Source organism: Humulus lupulus, chromosome 8, assembly GCF_963169125.1.
Source record: "Humulus lupulus chromosome 8, drHumLupu1.1, whole genome shotgun sequence".
Taxonomy (NCBI): Eukaryota; Viridiplantae; Streptophyta; class Magnoliopsida; order Rosales; family Cannabaceae; genus Humulus; species Humulus lupulus.
Genome location: NC_084800.1, coordinates 79189265 through 79205224, shown reverse-complemented (window position 1 = coordinate 79205224; position 15960 = coordinate 79189265). Strand labels below are relative to the sequence as shown.

The 15960-nt window shown below is 32.8% G+C and overlaps 2 protein-coding genes across 4 annotated transcripts; both read right to left on the bottom strand.

Annotated features, from left to right (window-relative positions):
* Nucleotides 1-3747: 3747 nt before the first annotated feature.
* Nucleotides 3748-7991, bottom strand: LOC133797904 (uncharacterized). Of its 2 annotated transcripts, none has more exons than XM_062236004.1 (2): nt 7228-7991; nt 3748-7119 (listed from the first exon to the last, which is right to left on the bottom strand). In XM_062236004.1, the coding sequence occupies exons 1-2, from the start codon at nt 7354-7356 to the stop codon at nt 6493-6495; spliced, it is 756 nt and encodes a 251-aa protein (XP_062091988.1). In that variant the 5' UTR covers nt 7357-7991; the 3' UTR covers nt 3748-6492. The 2 variants fall into 2 exon arrangements, with proteins under 2 accessions (XP_062091988.1, XP_062091989.1); XM_062236005.1 differs by having other exon boundaries at nt 3748-7080.
* A 4006-nt stretch (nt 7992-11997) lies between these two features.
* LOC133797905 (vacuolar protein sorting-associated protein 24 homolog 1-like) lies at nt 11998-14491 on the bottom strand. 2 transcript variants are annotated; one of them, XM_062236007.1, is made up of 6 exons: nt 14191-14491; nt 14020-14096; nt 13400-13502; nt 12726-12847; nt 12367-12561; nt 11998-12276 (listed from the first exon to the last, which is right to left on the bottom strand). In XM_062236007.1, exons 1-6 carry the CDS (start codon nt 14300-14302, stop codon nt 12196-12198), a joined length of 690 nt encoding a protein of 229 aa, XP_062091991.1. In that variant the 5' UTR covers nt 14303-14491; the 3' UTR covers nt 11998-12195. The 2 variants fall into 2 exon arrangements, with proteins under 2 accessions (XP_062091991.1, XP_062091992.1); XM_062236008.1 differs by having other exon boundaries at nt 14020-14088; nt 14191-14329.
* Nucleotides 14492-15960: the final 1469 nt, after the last annotated feature.

Sequence of the window (15960 nt, the reverse complement as noted above, 5' to 3'; positions counted from 1 at the left end):
TGACTAATCTAATAGTTGATTTATAACTATAGAAGTAATAATAATTAGTTAATGTTTCCCATTAGGAGGGAGCAATGGATTTCATAATGTAGTTTTCTGTCTATTTGCATCTGATTAGAGTTTAGGTTCAATGTTTTGGCACATGAGAACTATCTTGTTTGGCTTTGTTGTCTTATCTGAACACCAAACTATGACCCTATAATAAATCCATATGACAAAGGATCTTTGAATTGCAAAAAATAGTGAGAGAAACTACATCTACAATGTTTTCATCTTTGTTGTGTTTATGAAAGCAATTGTAGCTACATTATGGTTGTATTAGCCATTAGAATTCTGGACGCTTAGGGATCTTAGGAGTTTTTACCCTATAATTTGGGGTTGCATATTGTTACACACTGATGATTGAGGTTGCATCTAGTTAATTTTGTTTCTTGGGTTGTATTAGGAGGTTGATTAAGGTTGTAGTTGCATATAACTCAAAGAAGTTTTTTGGTCTCATGGTTGGTTTTTTGCAGGAGTACATACTGGGCTTATAAATCATGGTCCATACCAGATTTTCCTTTTCCTCTACTTCAAAAAAAAACAACCCTCAAATTATTAAAAAAACTAATAAGAAGAGACCATTGAGTGGTAAGGCTAAAGGTAAAAAGGCTATTAAATAAAAAAATCCAAAATTGACAATTCTTGATCATATAATTTCAGCGCCACAAATACATTTTCAATTTCACTATTCGTTCATTTTATTTTGTTTAAATATTATGTTATTTAGGTTGAAACAGGTTAATATTGGTTGCTTATGTTTCTTTTTGTTTTTATTGTTATGTGTTTAAGGTTGCCTCATTGCATCTAGTTGATTGTGGCAACATAAGATTACATCTAGTTTATTGTATTTAGTTGATTGTGGCAACATGTAATTATTATGTGTTTAAGGTTGGATCTAGTTGCATCAGGTTCACTTTAAGGTTGCATCAGGTTGCTTGTTAGTGTTTAAATATGACTATATGCTTTAGTTTGCGGCAACATGCGGTTGCATCTAGTTGATTGTGGTAGCATGTAATTTTTTATGTGTTTGAGGTTGCATCAAGTTGCATGTAGTTGCATTAGGTTGCTTGTTATTATTTAAATATGACTATATGCTTTAGTTTGTGGCAGCATGAGGTTGCATCTAGTTGATTGTGGCAGCATGTAATTGTTATGTGTTTAAAGTTACATCTAGTTGCATCCATTTGATTGTGGCAGCATGTTGTGTTTAAGGTTGCATGTAGTTGCACCAGGTTGCTTGTTATTGTTTAAATATGACTATATGCTTTAATTTGTGGCAGCATATAAATGTATCTAGTTGATTACGGTGGCATTAGGTTAATGTGATTTATTGGGACTCACTATTCTATAGTTTTATTTTTTTTTCATTATTTTCTTGTGTTTATTTTATGGTATGCAATTCATTGTTCCTCCTGAAAATCATCATCGAGCAAAATGTCATGCCATCATCAAGCACAACCAGATTACTGCTATGCATCAGTTATTATCTGCAAAACAACTTTTTGATTTTGCTGATTCTTGCTTTGGACATTTTTTGTTCTTGCCGTCCTTTGTCATCCAATATCAGCTCATTCATAATTTATTGCTTAGGGAGTTGAAACAACCCAACCCTCATAAAGATTTGGGTTGGTGTAGCTGGTATGAAACTTTGTTTTGGGATAGAGGAGTTTGCACTGGTCACGGGTATTCGTTGTGTTGGATCAGATGACAAGCAGACATATGCTACATCAAGCAATAGTTTCCTTAACACCTATTATAAATGTATGAAAAATGTAACTAAGGAAAATGTGTGCGACATTTTTTTAATAAAGGATGGAAAAATGATGAGGATGATTTGAAGCTTGCCAACATCTACTTGCTGCACAACTTTTTACTTAGCCCTTCTTCTTTGGATACTGTAATTCCCCAATTCGACTTTGATATTTTAGATAATGGCGAATTTGGTCAGTTTCCTTGGGGTAAGGAAGTGTTTAAGGTTACTATTGAGTCATTGAAGAACAAAGTTGGAAAGAAAAATAAAGATTATTATTATAGGCTATATGGATTTCCATATGCCTTTCAAGTATAGTTTTACGAGTGTTGCCCATACTTGAATGACAACTTTTTCATCTCAATGTAGGATCTATCCCGCGCATCATCAATTGGACAAATAAAGAAAATATTAAGTTTCATAAAGTATATGATACTTTATCAATGAGTTCTGCTGAGGTATGATTTATTTATTTTTTTTACAATTATTTTTGTTTTATATATTATATATATTGACAATTTTTTTATAGCTCCAACTATGAAATATAACTCCAACTGCCAAGGACAGGAAAAAACTTCACTTGAAAGAATTATTTCCAAAAGTCAAGCAGTTGGAAGTTGATGGCAACCTTGCGGCTAATGTTGGTGCTAGAGTTGCAACATCTGGTTCTGGAGTTGCACCTCCTTCTGCCAGAGTTGCAGCAATTGTTTGTCCAATTGTTAATGTTAGCGATGATGATTTTGTGAACCCTACTCCCCAATCATTCGCGGGTGCTTCCTCATCTTCTATACCTCAGTTCTCTCTACATGAAATGCAAGCCCAGTTGTCAAGATTAGAAACAAGTCACAAGGTTCTTGTTTCTGAGGTTGCTTCTATAAAGACAAGTGTTAATGGATTAAGTTCTCATTTTGATTCATCCATTTCATAGTTGCATGATCTTATTCTTTCCCATATTTTGGGAAACATGTACTTGTCTATATTTTTTTGTCATTATATTATTGTATGTTGTCTTATATTTTTATTGTTTAGCTGGTTATTTTTTAGGGTGAAAGTTTTGATGATGATATTGAAATTAGAACTAAAACAACGCATGATGAATCTAATGTTGTTGAGTTGGGTTCTGAGAAAGTTGATGATAAGGAGGAAGAAGTTGGCATTGATTGTGTCATTGAAGAAAATTCTGACGATGAAGAGGATGAGGACTACGATGAGTCTGATGAAGAAAATGATGGTTTTGATCATGTATCTAGTGGAGAAGAGAAAAATAGTAAAGATAGAGAAATAGATGAAGATCATACTTATATTGCGTGCACTAGTGGAGCCAAAGATGCTAGTAGTGGGCACAATAAAGAATAAAGATGACATTTAGTGTTATTTTCTATTTTTTTTAAATAAAAAATATATATTACTTGTTTATTTTCATGTGTTATGTTTATAATCTCATATTTAAGATATTTTTTTTTCTTTGTAGGTTGTTTTGAGGATGTTGATATTTCACATCAGGTTGCACTTAAGATTTCTGAGGTTGCAACCGAGGTTGAAAATGTTCCCACAGTGGTTGCACCTCAGTTTCCCGAATTAGCAACAGAGGTTTCACCTCATCTTCTAGAGGTTGCAATATCAGCGACAATGGTTGCAGAATCAGCAACAGAGGTTGCATCCCCTCTTGTATCTCATATTCCGAAGTTTGCAAAATTAGGAACAGATGTTGCACCTAATCTTTCAGAGGTTGCACTTGATCTTCCAGAGGTTGCAGAAGTAGCAAATGTTGCAGAGGATGTCAACGAGGTTGCTGGAATTATTGCATCCTAGTCTTTTTTTTTATAGTTTGTTTGACACGGTATTTGAGGAGGCTATGCAAAATGTTATTAATGTTGTAAAAGCAATCAAGACCACAAAGGTAGTATTTTTTTGGTTCAAACTATAGATTTTGTTTTTTCTTTCAAATGTTTAATTTTATTACTGTGTTCTTATTTTTTTCTTCATAGGAATCTATTCCTCATTGCACTGCTATTGTTCCATATGTTGGTAGTGGTGGGAGTAACTTGGGATATGTTACTCTCATTTTGCCAAGAAGAGCAATCAAGCTCCCTTTCTACTTGCAATCTCCATTTGTGCAGAATTTTGATTCTACTTCTGGTCAAAGTAGTGAGGCAACATCTGGTGGAGAAATTAAGATTATTAAAAGTTTCTGCCCATTGGATGAAAAAATTGGAGAATTGCCAAACTATAAGCTATCCCAAGATTTCAAGAAATTACTTGATTATGGAATGATAACCAAGAACAAGTAAGAGTCTTCAAGTTATTTATTTTGTTTTAATTTTACATGTTTATAATTGTGTTTTTTTAGGGTCAAAATGTATTCAAAGAAAGACAACCTCATCATCCTTAGTCTACAACTCGGTGTAGATGTGATACACCAAAAGACATGGTTCTATACCCTTCAATATAGTAGAAAAAATCTCTTCCAAGCAGTAAGTGTTAATGTGTACTGCTGTTATTTTTGGTTGATTATGATTTTAAGTTTGCTTATGTCTTAATATTTTGGGGTTGCATTTGGTTGATGTGGGTTGTGCTTGGTTTTATTGTTAAGGTTGTTTTTTATATATTAGATTTGTTTTGTTGTTATAATTGCTATAATATTGATTTTATTGTGCAACATGTTGATGCGTTTTTTTATTATTTGATGAATAAGGCAAAGTACTGTGACAATTGTACTATCAAGTTTATTACAACTGATTCTCATTTCAAGACTAGAATCAATTCTATCTACAAGACATATCTAAGTTGGAAAGGTGATTTTGGGGCCTTGAATTGCAATCAATATGTTGCATAAGTTATCATGGGCTATGCTTTGCCTTGCAACATTCTTGGTTTGTGGTTGATCATGTCTTATTTCTTATCTTGCTTATGAAGGAAAAATATTGGTTGTTGTCTAGATTATCATTTAAAGATAAGTCAATGTATGTATATAATACATTGACGTGTGATAACAAGGATCACATTGCTTTAAAAGTAGTAGAGTCATTTCGTATATTGCTTCCTCATTATATGTATATAATTGGATTCTATGACCGACCAAACTTAGACTTTTCATCTAAGGCTTATGCTGGGAAGTCAACGAGCTTTGCTTTTGATGTAATGTTGGATGATGATTTCTCGTGTGGGTTGTCTTGGTGAGTTTTATGTTTTCTATGTTTTTTTTTTCATTTTTGTCATGACTCTGTTTTCCTATTTTGTTTTCATATTCTAATTTATTTGTGGTCTATCCTATGTGTCTTTATGCAGTGATAGTGGCATACACATGTTCTCATTCGCTGAGTACTTTGTTCAAGATAAGGATGTTTTGATGTCGATACTTATTCCAAAAGTAGATGTTGGAATATCCTTATCTTGAACAAAGTACTCAGCAAATGAGAACATTTGTATGCCAATATCACTGCATAAAGACACATAGGATAGACCAAATAAGTTAGAATATGAAAACAAAATAGGAAAAAAGAGTTGTGAGAAATTTTTAAAAAAAAAACATAGAAAACATAAAACTCACCAAGACAACCTACATGAAAAATCATCATCCAACGCTACATCAAAAGCAGAGCTCGTTGACTTCCCGGTATAAGCCTCAGATGAGAAGTCTGTGTCTGTTCGATCATAGAATCCAGTGATATACATATAATGAGGAAGCAATATACGAAATGACTCTACTGCTTTTAAAGCAATGTGATCCTTATTATCACACGTCAATGTATTATATACATACATTGACCTATCTTTAAATGATAATCTAGACAACAACCAATGTTTTTCCTTCATAAGCAAGATAAGAAATAAGACATGATCAACCATAGACTAAGAAATGTTGCAAGGCAAGGCATAGCCCATGATAACTTCTGCAAAATATTGATTGCAATTCAAGGCCGCAAAATCACATTTTCAACTAGATATGTCTCGTAGATAGAATTAATTCTAGCCTTGAAATGAGAATCAGTCGTAATAAACTTGATAGTACAATTGTCGCAGTACTTTGCCTTATTCCTCAAATAATAAAAAAAACACATCAACATGTTGCACAATAAAATCAAGACAAATCAATAATATAACAATTAGAACAACAAAACAAACCTAATGTATAAAAACAACCTTAACAATAAAACCAAGCACAACCCTAACACATCAACCAAATGCAACCCCAAAATATTAAGACAAACAAACTTAAAATCATAATCAACCAAAAATAACAACAATACACATTAACACTTACTGTTTTGAATATATTTTTTCACTATATTGAAGGGTATAATACCATGTCTTTTGGTGTATCACATCTACACCGAGTTGTAGAACAGAGATGATGAGGTTGCCTTTCTTTGAATATATTTTGACCCTAAAAAAACACAATTATAAACATGTAAAATTAAAACAAAATAAATAACTTGAAGACTATTACTTGTTCTTGGTTATCATTCCATAATCAAGACATTTATTGAAATCTTGGGATAGCTCATAGTTTGGCCATTCTCCAATTTTATCATCCAATGGGCAGAAACCTTTAATAATATTAATTTATCCACCAGATGCTGCCTCACTACTTTGACCAGAAGTAAAAAAAATTCTGCACAAATGGAGATTGCAAGTAGAAAGGGAGCTTGATTGTTCTTGGCAAAATGGGAGTAACATATCCCAAGTTACTCCCACCACTACCAACATATGGAAAAATAGCAGTGCAATGAGGAGTAGATTCCTATGAAGAAAAAATAAGAATACACTAACAAAAACAAAATAAAATTAAACATTTGAAAGAAAAAACAAAATCTATAGTTTGAACAAAAAAAAAACACTACCTCTGTGGTCTTGATTGCTTTTACAACATTAATAGCATTTTTGTAAGCCTCCTCCAATACTGTGTCAGACAAACTATCAAAAAAAGACTGGGATGCAATAGTTCCAACAACCTGTGCAACCTCGTTGACATCCTCTGCAACCTTTGCTAATTCTGCAACCTCTAGAAGATCAAGTGCAACCTCTGGAAGCTTAGGTGCAACATCTGTTCCTAATTCTGCAAACTTCGGAATATGAGATACAAAATGGGATGCAACCTCTGTTGCTGATTCTACAACCTTTGTCGCTGATACTGCAACCTCTAGAAGATGAGGTGAAACCTCTGTTGCTAATTCTACAACCATGGGAAACTGAGATGCAACCTCTTTATCAATCTCTGCAACCACTATGAGAACATTTTCAACCTCGGTTGCAAAATCTGCAACCTCCAAAATCTTAAGTGCAACCTGATGTGAAATATCAACATCATCAGAAAAATAACCAACCTACAAAGAAAAAAAAAACATCTTAAATATGAGATCATAAACATAACACATGAAAATAAACAAGTAATATATATTTTTTATTTAAAAAAAATAGAAAATATCACTAACATTGTCATCTTTATTCTTTATTGTGCCCACTACTAGCATCTTTGGCTCCACTAGTGCACGCAATATAAGTATGATCTTCATCTTTTTCTCTATCTTTACTACTTTTATCTTCTCCACTAGAATCATCATCTACATCTTGATCATCATCATGATCAAAACCATAATTTTCTTCATCAGACTCATCGTCATCCTCATCCTCATTCTCTTCATCATCATCATTTTCATCCTCTTCATCGTTAGAATTTTCCTCAATGACACAATTAGTGTCAACCTCTTCCTCCATATCACCAACTTTCTCAGAACCCAACTCAACAACATAAGATTCACCATGCGTTGCCTTAGTTCTTATTTCAATATCATCATAAGAACTTTCACCATAAAAAAATAATCAGTTAAACAATAAAAATATAAGACAACATACAATAATATAATGTAAAAAAACTTTCAAAAAAATATTGATAAGTTCTTATTTTTCCAAAATATGGGAAAGAATAAGATCATGCAGCTTTGAAATGGATGAGTCAAAATGAGAACTTAATCCATTAACACTTGTCTTTATAGAAGCGGCCTCAAAAACAAGAACTTTGTGACTTGTTTCTAATCTTGACAACTGGGCTTGCATTTCATGTAGAGAGAACTAAGGTATAGAAGATGAGGAAGTACCTGCGAATGATCAGGGAGGAGGGTTCACAAAATCATCATCGCTAACATTAGCAATTGGACAAACAATTGCTGCAACTCTAGCAGAATGAGGTGCAACTCCAGCACCAACATTAGCCGCAAGGTTGCCATCAACTTCCAACTGCTTGCCTTTTGGAAAGAATTCTTCCAAGTGAAGATTTTTCCTTTCTTTGGAAGTTGGAGTTATATTTCGTAGTTGGAACTATAAAAGAACAAAAAATTGTCGATATATATAATATAAAACAAAAATAATTGTAAAGAAAAAAAATAAATCGTACCTCAGCACAACTCATTGATAAAATATGACTTAATATTTTCTTTATTTGTCCAATTGATGAGGCGCGGGATAGATCCAACATTGAGATGAAAAAAGTTGTCATTCAAGTATGGGCAACACTCGTAAAACCATACTTGAAAGGCATATGAAAATCCATATAACCTATAATAATAATCTTTATTTTTCTTTCCAGCATTGCTCTTCAATGATTCAATAGTAACCTTAAACACTTCCTTACCCCCAAGGAAACTGACCAAATTCGTCACTATCTAAAATATTAAAGTCGGCTTGGGAAATTACAATATCCAAAGAAGAAGGGCTAAGCAAAAAGTTGTGCAGCAAGTAGATGTTGGCAAGTTTCACAGCATCCTCAACATTCTTCCATCCTTTATTAAAAAAAATGTCATGCACATTTTCCTTAGTTACCTTTTTCATACATTTATAATAAGGTGTTCAGGAAACTATTGCTTGATCTAGCATATGTCTGCTTGTCATCTGATCCAACATAACGAATGTCCGTGACAAGTGCAAACTCCTCTATCCCAAAACAAAGTTTCATACCAGCTACACCAACCCAAATTTCATGAGGGTTGGGTTATTTCAACTCCCCAAGCAATAAATTATTAATGAGCCGATACTAGATGACAAAGGACGCTAAGGACAGAAAATGTCCAAAGCAAGAATCAGCAAAATCAAAAAGTTGTTTTGGAGAAAACAACTGATGCATAGTAGTAACCTGGATGTGCTTGATGATGGCATGACATTTTGCTCGATGATGATTTTCAGGAGGAATAATGAATTGCATACCATACAAAATAAGCACAAGAAAATAATGAAAAAAAAATAAAACTAAAGAATAATGAGCCCTAATAAATCACATTAACCTAATGCAACCATAATCAACTAGATACATTTACATGCTGCCACAAATTAAAGCATATAGTCATATTTAAACAATAACAAGATAACAAACAACCTGATGCAACTACATGCAACCTTAAACACAACATGCTGCCACAATCAGATAGATGCAACTAGATGTAACCTTAAACACATAACAATTACATGATGCCACAATCAATTAGATGCAACCTCATGCTGCCACAAATTAAAGCATATAGTCATATTTAAATAATAACAAGCAACCTGATGCAACTACATGCAACTTGATGCAACCTTAAACACATAACAATTACATGATGCAACAATCAACTAGATGCAACCTCATGCTGCCACAAACTAAAGCATATAGTCATATTGAAACAACAACAAGCAACCTGATGCAACAATCAACTAGATGCAACCTCATGCTGCCACAAACTAAAGCATATAGTCATATTGAAACAACAACAAGCAACCTGATGCAACTAGATGCAACCTTAAAGTGAACCTAATGCAACTAGATGCAACCTTAAACACATAATAATTACATGTTGCCACAATCAACTAGATACAATAAACTAGATGTATTCTCATGTTGCCACAATCAACTAGATGCAACCATATGCAACCACAACCTAATGCAACCTGATGCAACCTTAAACACATAACAATAAAAACAAAAAGAAACATAAGCAACCAATAAAATTGAAAATGTACCAACCTAAATAACACAATATTCAAACAAAACAAAATAAAAAGAATATAAAATGAACGAATAGTGAAATTGAAAATGTACCTGTGATGATGGAATTATATGATCAGCAATTGTCAATTTTGGCTTTTTTTTGTCTAATAACTTTTTTACCTTTAGCCTGACCACTCAATGGTCTCTTATTATTAGCTTTTTTAATAAATTGAGGGCTATTTTTTGAAGAAGTAGGAGAAGCAGAGGAAAAAGAAAATCTGGTATGGACCATAATTTATAAGCCGAGTATGTAATCCTGCAAAAAACCAATCATGAGAACAAAAAACATCTTTGAGCTATATGCAACTGCAACCTTAATCAACCTCCTAATGCAACCCAAGAAATAAAATTAACTAGATTCAACCTCAATCATCAATGTGTAACAATATACAAGCAGATGCAACCCCAAATTATAGGGTAAAAACTCTTAAGATCCCTAAGCATCCAGAATTCAAATGGCTAATACAACCATAATGTAGCTACAATTGCTTTCATAAACACAACAAAGATGAAAACACTGTAGATGTAGTTTCTCTCACTCTTTTTTGCAATTCAAAGACCCTTTGTCATATGGATTTATTATATGGTCATAGTTTGGTGTTCAGATAAGACAACAAAGCCAAACAAGATAGTTCTCATGTGCCAAAACATTGAACCTAAACTCTAATAAGATGCAAATAAACAGAAAACTACATTATGATATCCATTGCTCCCTCCTAATGGGAAACAGAAACTAATTATTATTACTTCTATAGTTATAGATCAAATATTATATTAGTCAAACCAAGTCACTTTTAAAATTTTGCCCAAGAGAACATTATAATTTTAGTTGCAAATATTTTCAACTGCATTAAACAGAGGAGGCAAAGAACAACCACCTCTAAAAAGATTACAAAGAGACTCTAAAACAAACTAACCAAACAAAATAGGAGGCTGGTTAATCTTTCAAACAACAACACCTCAAAAAACAAAAGGACCCAAAAGCACGTTAAAAAAATTAACAAAATGAAGTTGTTGTGCAATATTTGTATTTTTTATGCAATGAAGAACAGATGGCTCAATATGTTTGAAGACAAGTTAAGGTAAGGTCCATTGAGACAATTCATCAAACATCTAGTTATCCATCATAGCAGAAAAATCCATGCTTACAATTTTAATAATGTTTATCTAGATTAAGAGTAAGATTCATCAGCAAAACAATGCATATTAATTAACTCAATTTAGATACCCAACATCCATCATTCAATCAAGTTGTAAAATAAAATTACACAACAAAAATTCATGATCAGAGACTTGTATGCAAACATAGTTTTTCATCAATGCTCAAACCAAAATTTGTACACCTTACTTAAACTTACTTGAATGAGAAACTGAAAAGCCAAAGGGAGGGATGGCTGGAGCTCAGAATTAGAGCAAAACTTGAATGTGAAACCAGAGTGGGAGCAACACCTTCATGCCGAGCAAAGAGGGGTGACTAGAACAGCGACACATTCACACCGATTCGGAGCAAAACTTGAATGCAAAATCAAAGTGGGAGCAACACCTTCACGACGAGGAAAGATGGATGACCAGAGCAGTGACACCTTCACACCGAAGGAAATGTGGATCGTTGAGGAAGAAAGTTACAAAAGAAGAAAAAGTAAAAAGGGAAACATACGACTGAATAAGAAAACCGTAAAAAAGAAAAAAAAATTATAATATAACCTAAAAGTATTAAAAAAATAATATAAAAATAAGAGACAATAATATTAACCTTAAGAATGGAAAAAAAAAAAAAAAACCATTAAAATGCCGTATACATGGTTACTTCCCTAAAAAAATTAATATGTATTTTCTTTTTTTAATTAATTGTTGACTCATCATCATTCATTCTCCTATATTTTTCCTCAAGTATTTTTTAATCCAATCCATATCAGTAATAAGAGTAATAATTGCTAGATCCTCTCCAGTCCAGTCTATACACTGAGGATCAATTATTACAGTTATGGATCACAACATTTATTGTCATATATCTCAACAAACTGAAAGAAGTGACCATAACTAGCAAAACACCATACCCTTTTTCGTTTATAAAAACTATAGATAGTTGGAAAATTCTCAGATTAGTTGTAGAGTTTGATAGTCTGGGATGAAATTGAAAACTTTGACCTGAGGTTCTGGACATCTGAGTCTTTCAGTAAGACTGTTAATAAACATTATGTAAATGTAGGCATTTAGCTAGTTGAAACTCTACTTTTATGTTACATAAACATTAACTCAGTGACAGATTGTTTAGATTTATGAAAACTTCAAATTACTCTAGCTTCATAACATAGATATACACATACTTCCTTCCCTCCACAAGGAAGGAACAAGTGATGATTATGTAGACGAAGTTCCTAATTTACGATCTCACTTTAGCAAGCCTTGCCCTTAACTCTTCCATTTCTTCTTCATCGTCTACGCCTTCAGCAATGGCTTCTTCCTGTAAAAGAGAAGGGAACAAAGAAAATTATGTTCAGCCCTTTGCTTCCAAAGGGATGATGTAAAGAAGTTTTTAAAGAGTTTTACACACTTGTTTCGATGCACTAGCTGTTTGAGCAGGTAACTTTATCCTCTCTTTCCTGGTAGCTTCTGGAAGCTGTGCGGCCATCTCCCCAGCTAATTCGTTCAAAACCTTATCGACCTCTTCCTCAGTTTCCTCTTCTATATCTTCTGAATCTAATGCTGTATCAAGAGCATCGTTTACAACTTCTTCAATCACCCCTGCCTATGAAGAGGAAAAAAAAAGTGTTAATCTAAAAGATTCAAGAAGATACAAGCCAGCTATCAGATAAGCGCCCAATCAATAAGAAATTCTCATCTGTTGCAACAGCCATCCAGGACACAAGAAAACTGAAAAAAAAAAAATGGTCGAAAGATAATACTACCTACCTTAGTCATTTCTTTGCTAAACTCTTGCATTGTGACAGCCATCTCTGGAGCTTTCATTAGGTTATTGACAATTTTCATGACTTCAGAGCTCTTGGACAGATGACCAACAGTACGGGCAATAGCTGCAATGCCATAACAAAATCTTGTAAAACTTCAAGCAAACATCCAGTATTTGAGCACATAGTATCATAACAATTTCATTTTAGAAACATAATTCCCATATACAAACTAAACAACTAGTCCAAAGAGAAATTGTTGAATGAAATACCCATTACATTTACAAATGATCTTCATATATGTATTTTCTATACATGTGTCAGCTAAAACTAAAAAATTATCAAGTACAGTCATCAGTAAAAAAAGACCAGACCAGACAGCTGCCAGTCAATTTGTAAAACACCACCACCTAAGACTAGCTTAAGCGGTTGTGTGTGAGTAGTATAGAGTCTGTGGTTCCATTCCAACCCCTTTGTGGGATTAAGTAAAGACTAACTGTTCCTTTTAAAAAATAACAATAAACAATCCTGCAAAATAATAAGCTTGACAAAATGCCAATGAGCACCAATACAGCTATACTGGAAACAACCAAGGACTTAAGGTCATACCATTTAGTGGATTGTTTACATGCTAGAATTAGAATTAGGAGAATGAAGAGAGAATTTGAAGCAACATACCAACACTTTCTCCAAGATGCATTGATATTGAATTTAACTGGGCCTTATTTTCGTGAAGTCGATTAACAGTTTTCCTCGAACTTACAATTTCCCTTGCAAGGGCCTGAATATAATAGCATTCAACATAAAACTCAAGTAAGAGTCATAGCTACAACCAAATGCTACAAAAAAAAAGTAAACATCCAAAACTATAGTAGCTAATATAATACATTCCCCCAACAACGCTATAGCTCTTCAAGTACTCAACGCGTATGTCTAAACCTTATCTAGCATAACAATCAAAAGAACCAAAACCCTTAAGAAAACGAAAGTGATACTGATCCCAAATCACAACAACTGTAACTATGACAATCCAAATCTTAATCCTAAAGATCAACCATGTATAGCCTTTTAGCAAGTTAAAATGTCTCCCATGTCTTCCCTAAAGGTTTTCCCCCCACATCAAAAATGCTATTGTACAAAAACCCAACAAAAATGATAATTCCAAAAAATGCTACCCAAACCCGCATGTCCGTCAGTCTAACAAAATTTTCACACGAGGCAATACTGAAACACCATAAATATATGTATATGTAATATTCATATAATACAAAGAGCAGAGAAGTTTTCAAAAGCAATACCTTGGCGGAGCCCATGTCATTTCTCTTCGCAGCCTCTTTAATGGCTTTTTCCACACCCTTCTCCTCTCTCTGAACATCTAGAAACAATCAAGCAAACAAACCCATATCAGAAAACAACAACCTCAACCACCAAAAATGAAATTTACCTTAAAGAGAGAGAGAGAGCATTGCCTCTAATCTGGCGTTCGATGTTGCGGCATTCTTGGCGGAGACGCCTCTGCCAATCTCTCAATTGCTGTTGAGGATTGGCTCTGGGTTTTAAGATGCTCTTGATTTTGTCCATTTTTTACTCTGTTTTCTGAGTCCACAAGCAATAACGTTTTCTCGAGAAAATTGAAGGACAAGAAAAGAAAATTTGAATTAGCCGAAACGATGAAGGAGGTGCTTAAGATGAAAGCGCGTATGAGTTTTTCTTACTTTCCCTTCTGGTCAGCAGAAAACGACGAATAGAAAAGACTAATGGTTGGTTTCGGCTGTTCAACGGTGCCGTTTCCCTGTAATAAAATCTTCAATTTGATTTTATTCGCTTTCTTTTCTAATTTATTTAATAGATCAAAATTTAAAATATATATTATTAGTTAGCTGATAAAAAAGAGAGCATTTTATGAAAATTATCCAAAATATTCTAATTCTTCAATTTTTTTTTGTGAGAGAAGTGTGCTTCTTTTAACTCCATCCATTTGCAACACACTCTTCCAATTCTACTTCTCTAAGGCCATCTCCAATCCCAATCCTACGGGATTACGGCAATATATGCCGTGGAGATTACAAATCTAGCTCCAACCTAACTCTAAAAATGTATGCATTTACCCGTTGATGAACAGTGCCACGGCATATATGCCGTGCACTATTCACACGGCATTTTTTTTTTTTAAAGATAAATATATTTATATCTTATATATATATTTATATATATTAACATATGAAAATTATGTGGGTTTATATTTTATGTTGAGTTTTTTAAATTATAAATACACATATAATTTAATTTTTTAAATAAAATTTCAAATATTTCATAATTAATTTTTTATATAATTAATTTTAATTTATGTGAAAATTCTTACTCTACACTATAAGAAAATAAAATTAACATTGAAATTGATTAAATATACAAAAAATAATTAAAATATTACAAACTTACATTCTAATATTAAAATCAAATACACCAAACATAAAATGGAAAACAATATATATATATATATTTTTGGTGTAATTTTTGGTGTTGTGATTGAAATGTAAAAAAATATGGTGTTAAGATTCTTTAGTTTTGGTATTGGTGCAACACCATAATAGGGTAATGGGTTGGAGATGCTTTAAGGCCACCAAATTTGAGCGAATTTTACACCAAATATCATTCTAACATTGTTAAATGTATATATATATTATAATTATATATTTTTAAAAAATAATATAATAATAAAAAATATATTTTTTAGTGTAAATTTAGGTATTATGGGTGGAATGAAAAAAAAATATTGTGTTAAAATTCCTTAATTTTAGTGTTAGTGTAATATCATATATAGTGTTAGATTGGAGATGCCTAAGACTTTTTGCAACACGATTTCACTATTTCTTTTCATATTTTCTTTATTTCTGTATTTCATTTTATTACTCTTTTTGTTCTCATTTTCTCCTCTCATCCTGTTTTTGTTTTCTTAGTTTTAAGTGCTAATGATGATTGTCACTCTTATTTTGATTGTATCAACTAAATACAACTTACAAGAGACCTTGAACTCGTCCACAACACTGGAGATCAAAGTTGCGACATTGGCATTATTAAGCTTGGGTAAGTTACAACTCGAGGGTAAAGTTTTTGGGACCTTTTCATAGAAAGAAAAGAAAGAAGGAAAGAAAAAAAAAAGAACCCATCAAAAAAATATCTTTAAAATCAGGCAAATTCGTAACTGCACACGTAGAGTTAGCATATTGTCATTGCTTTTT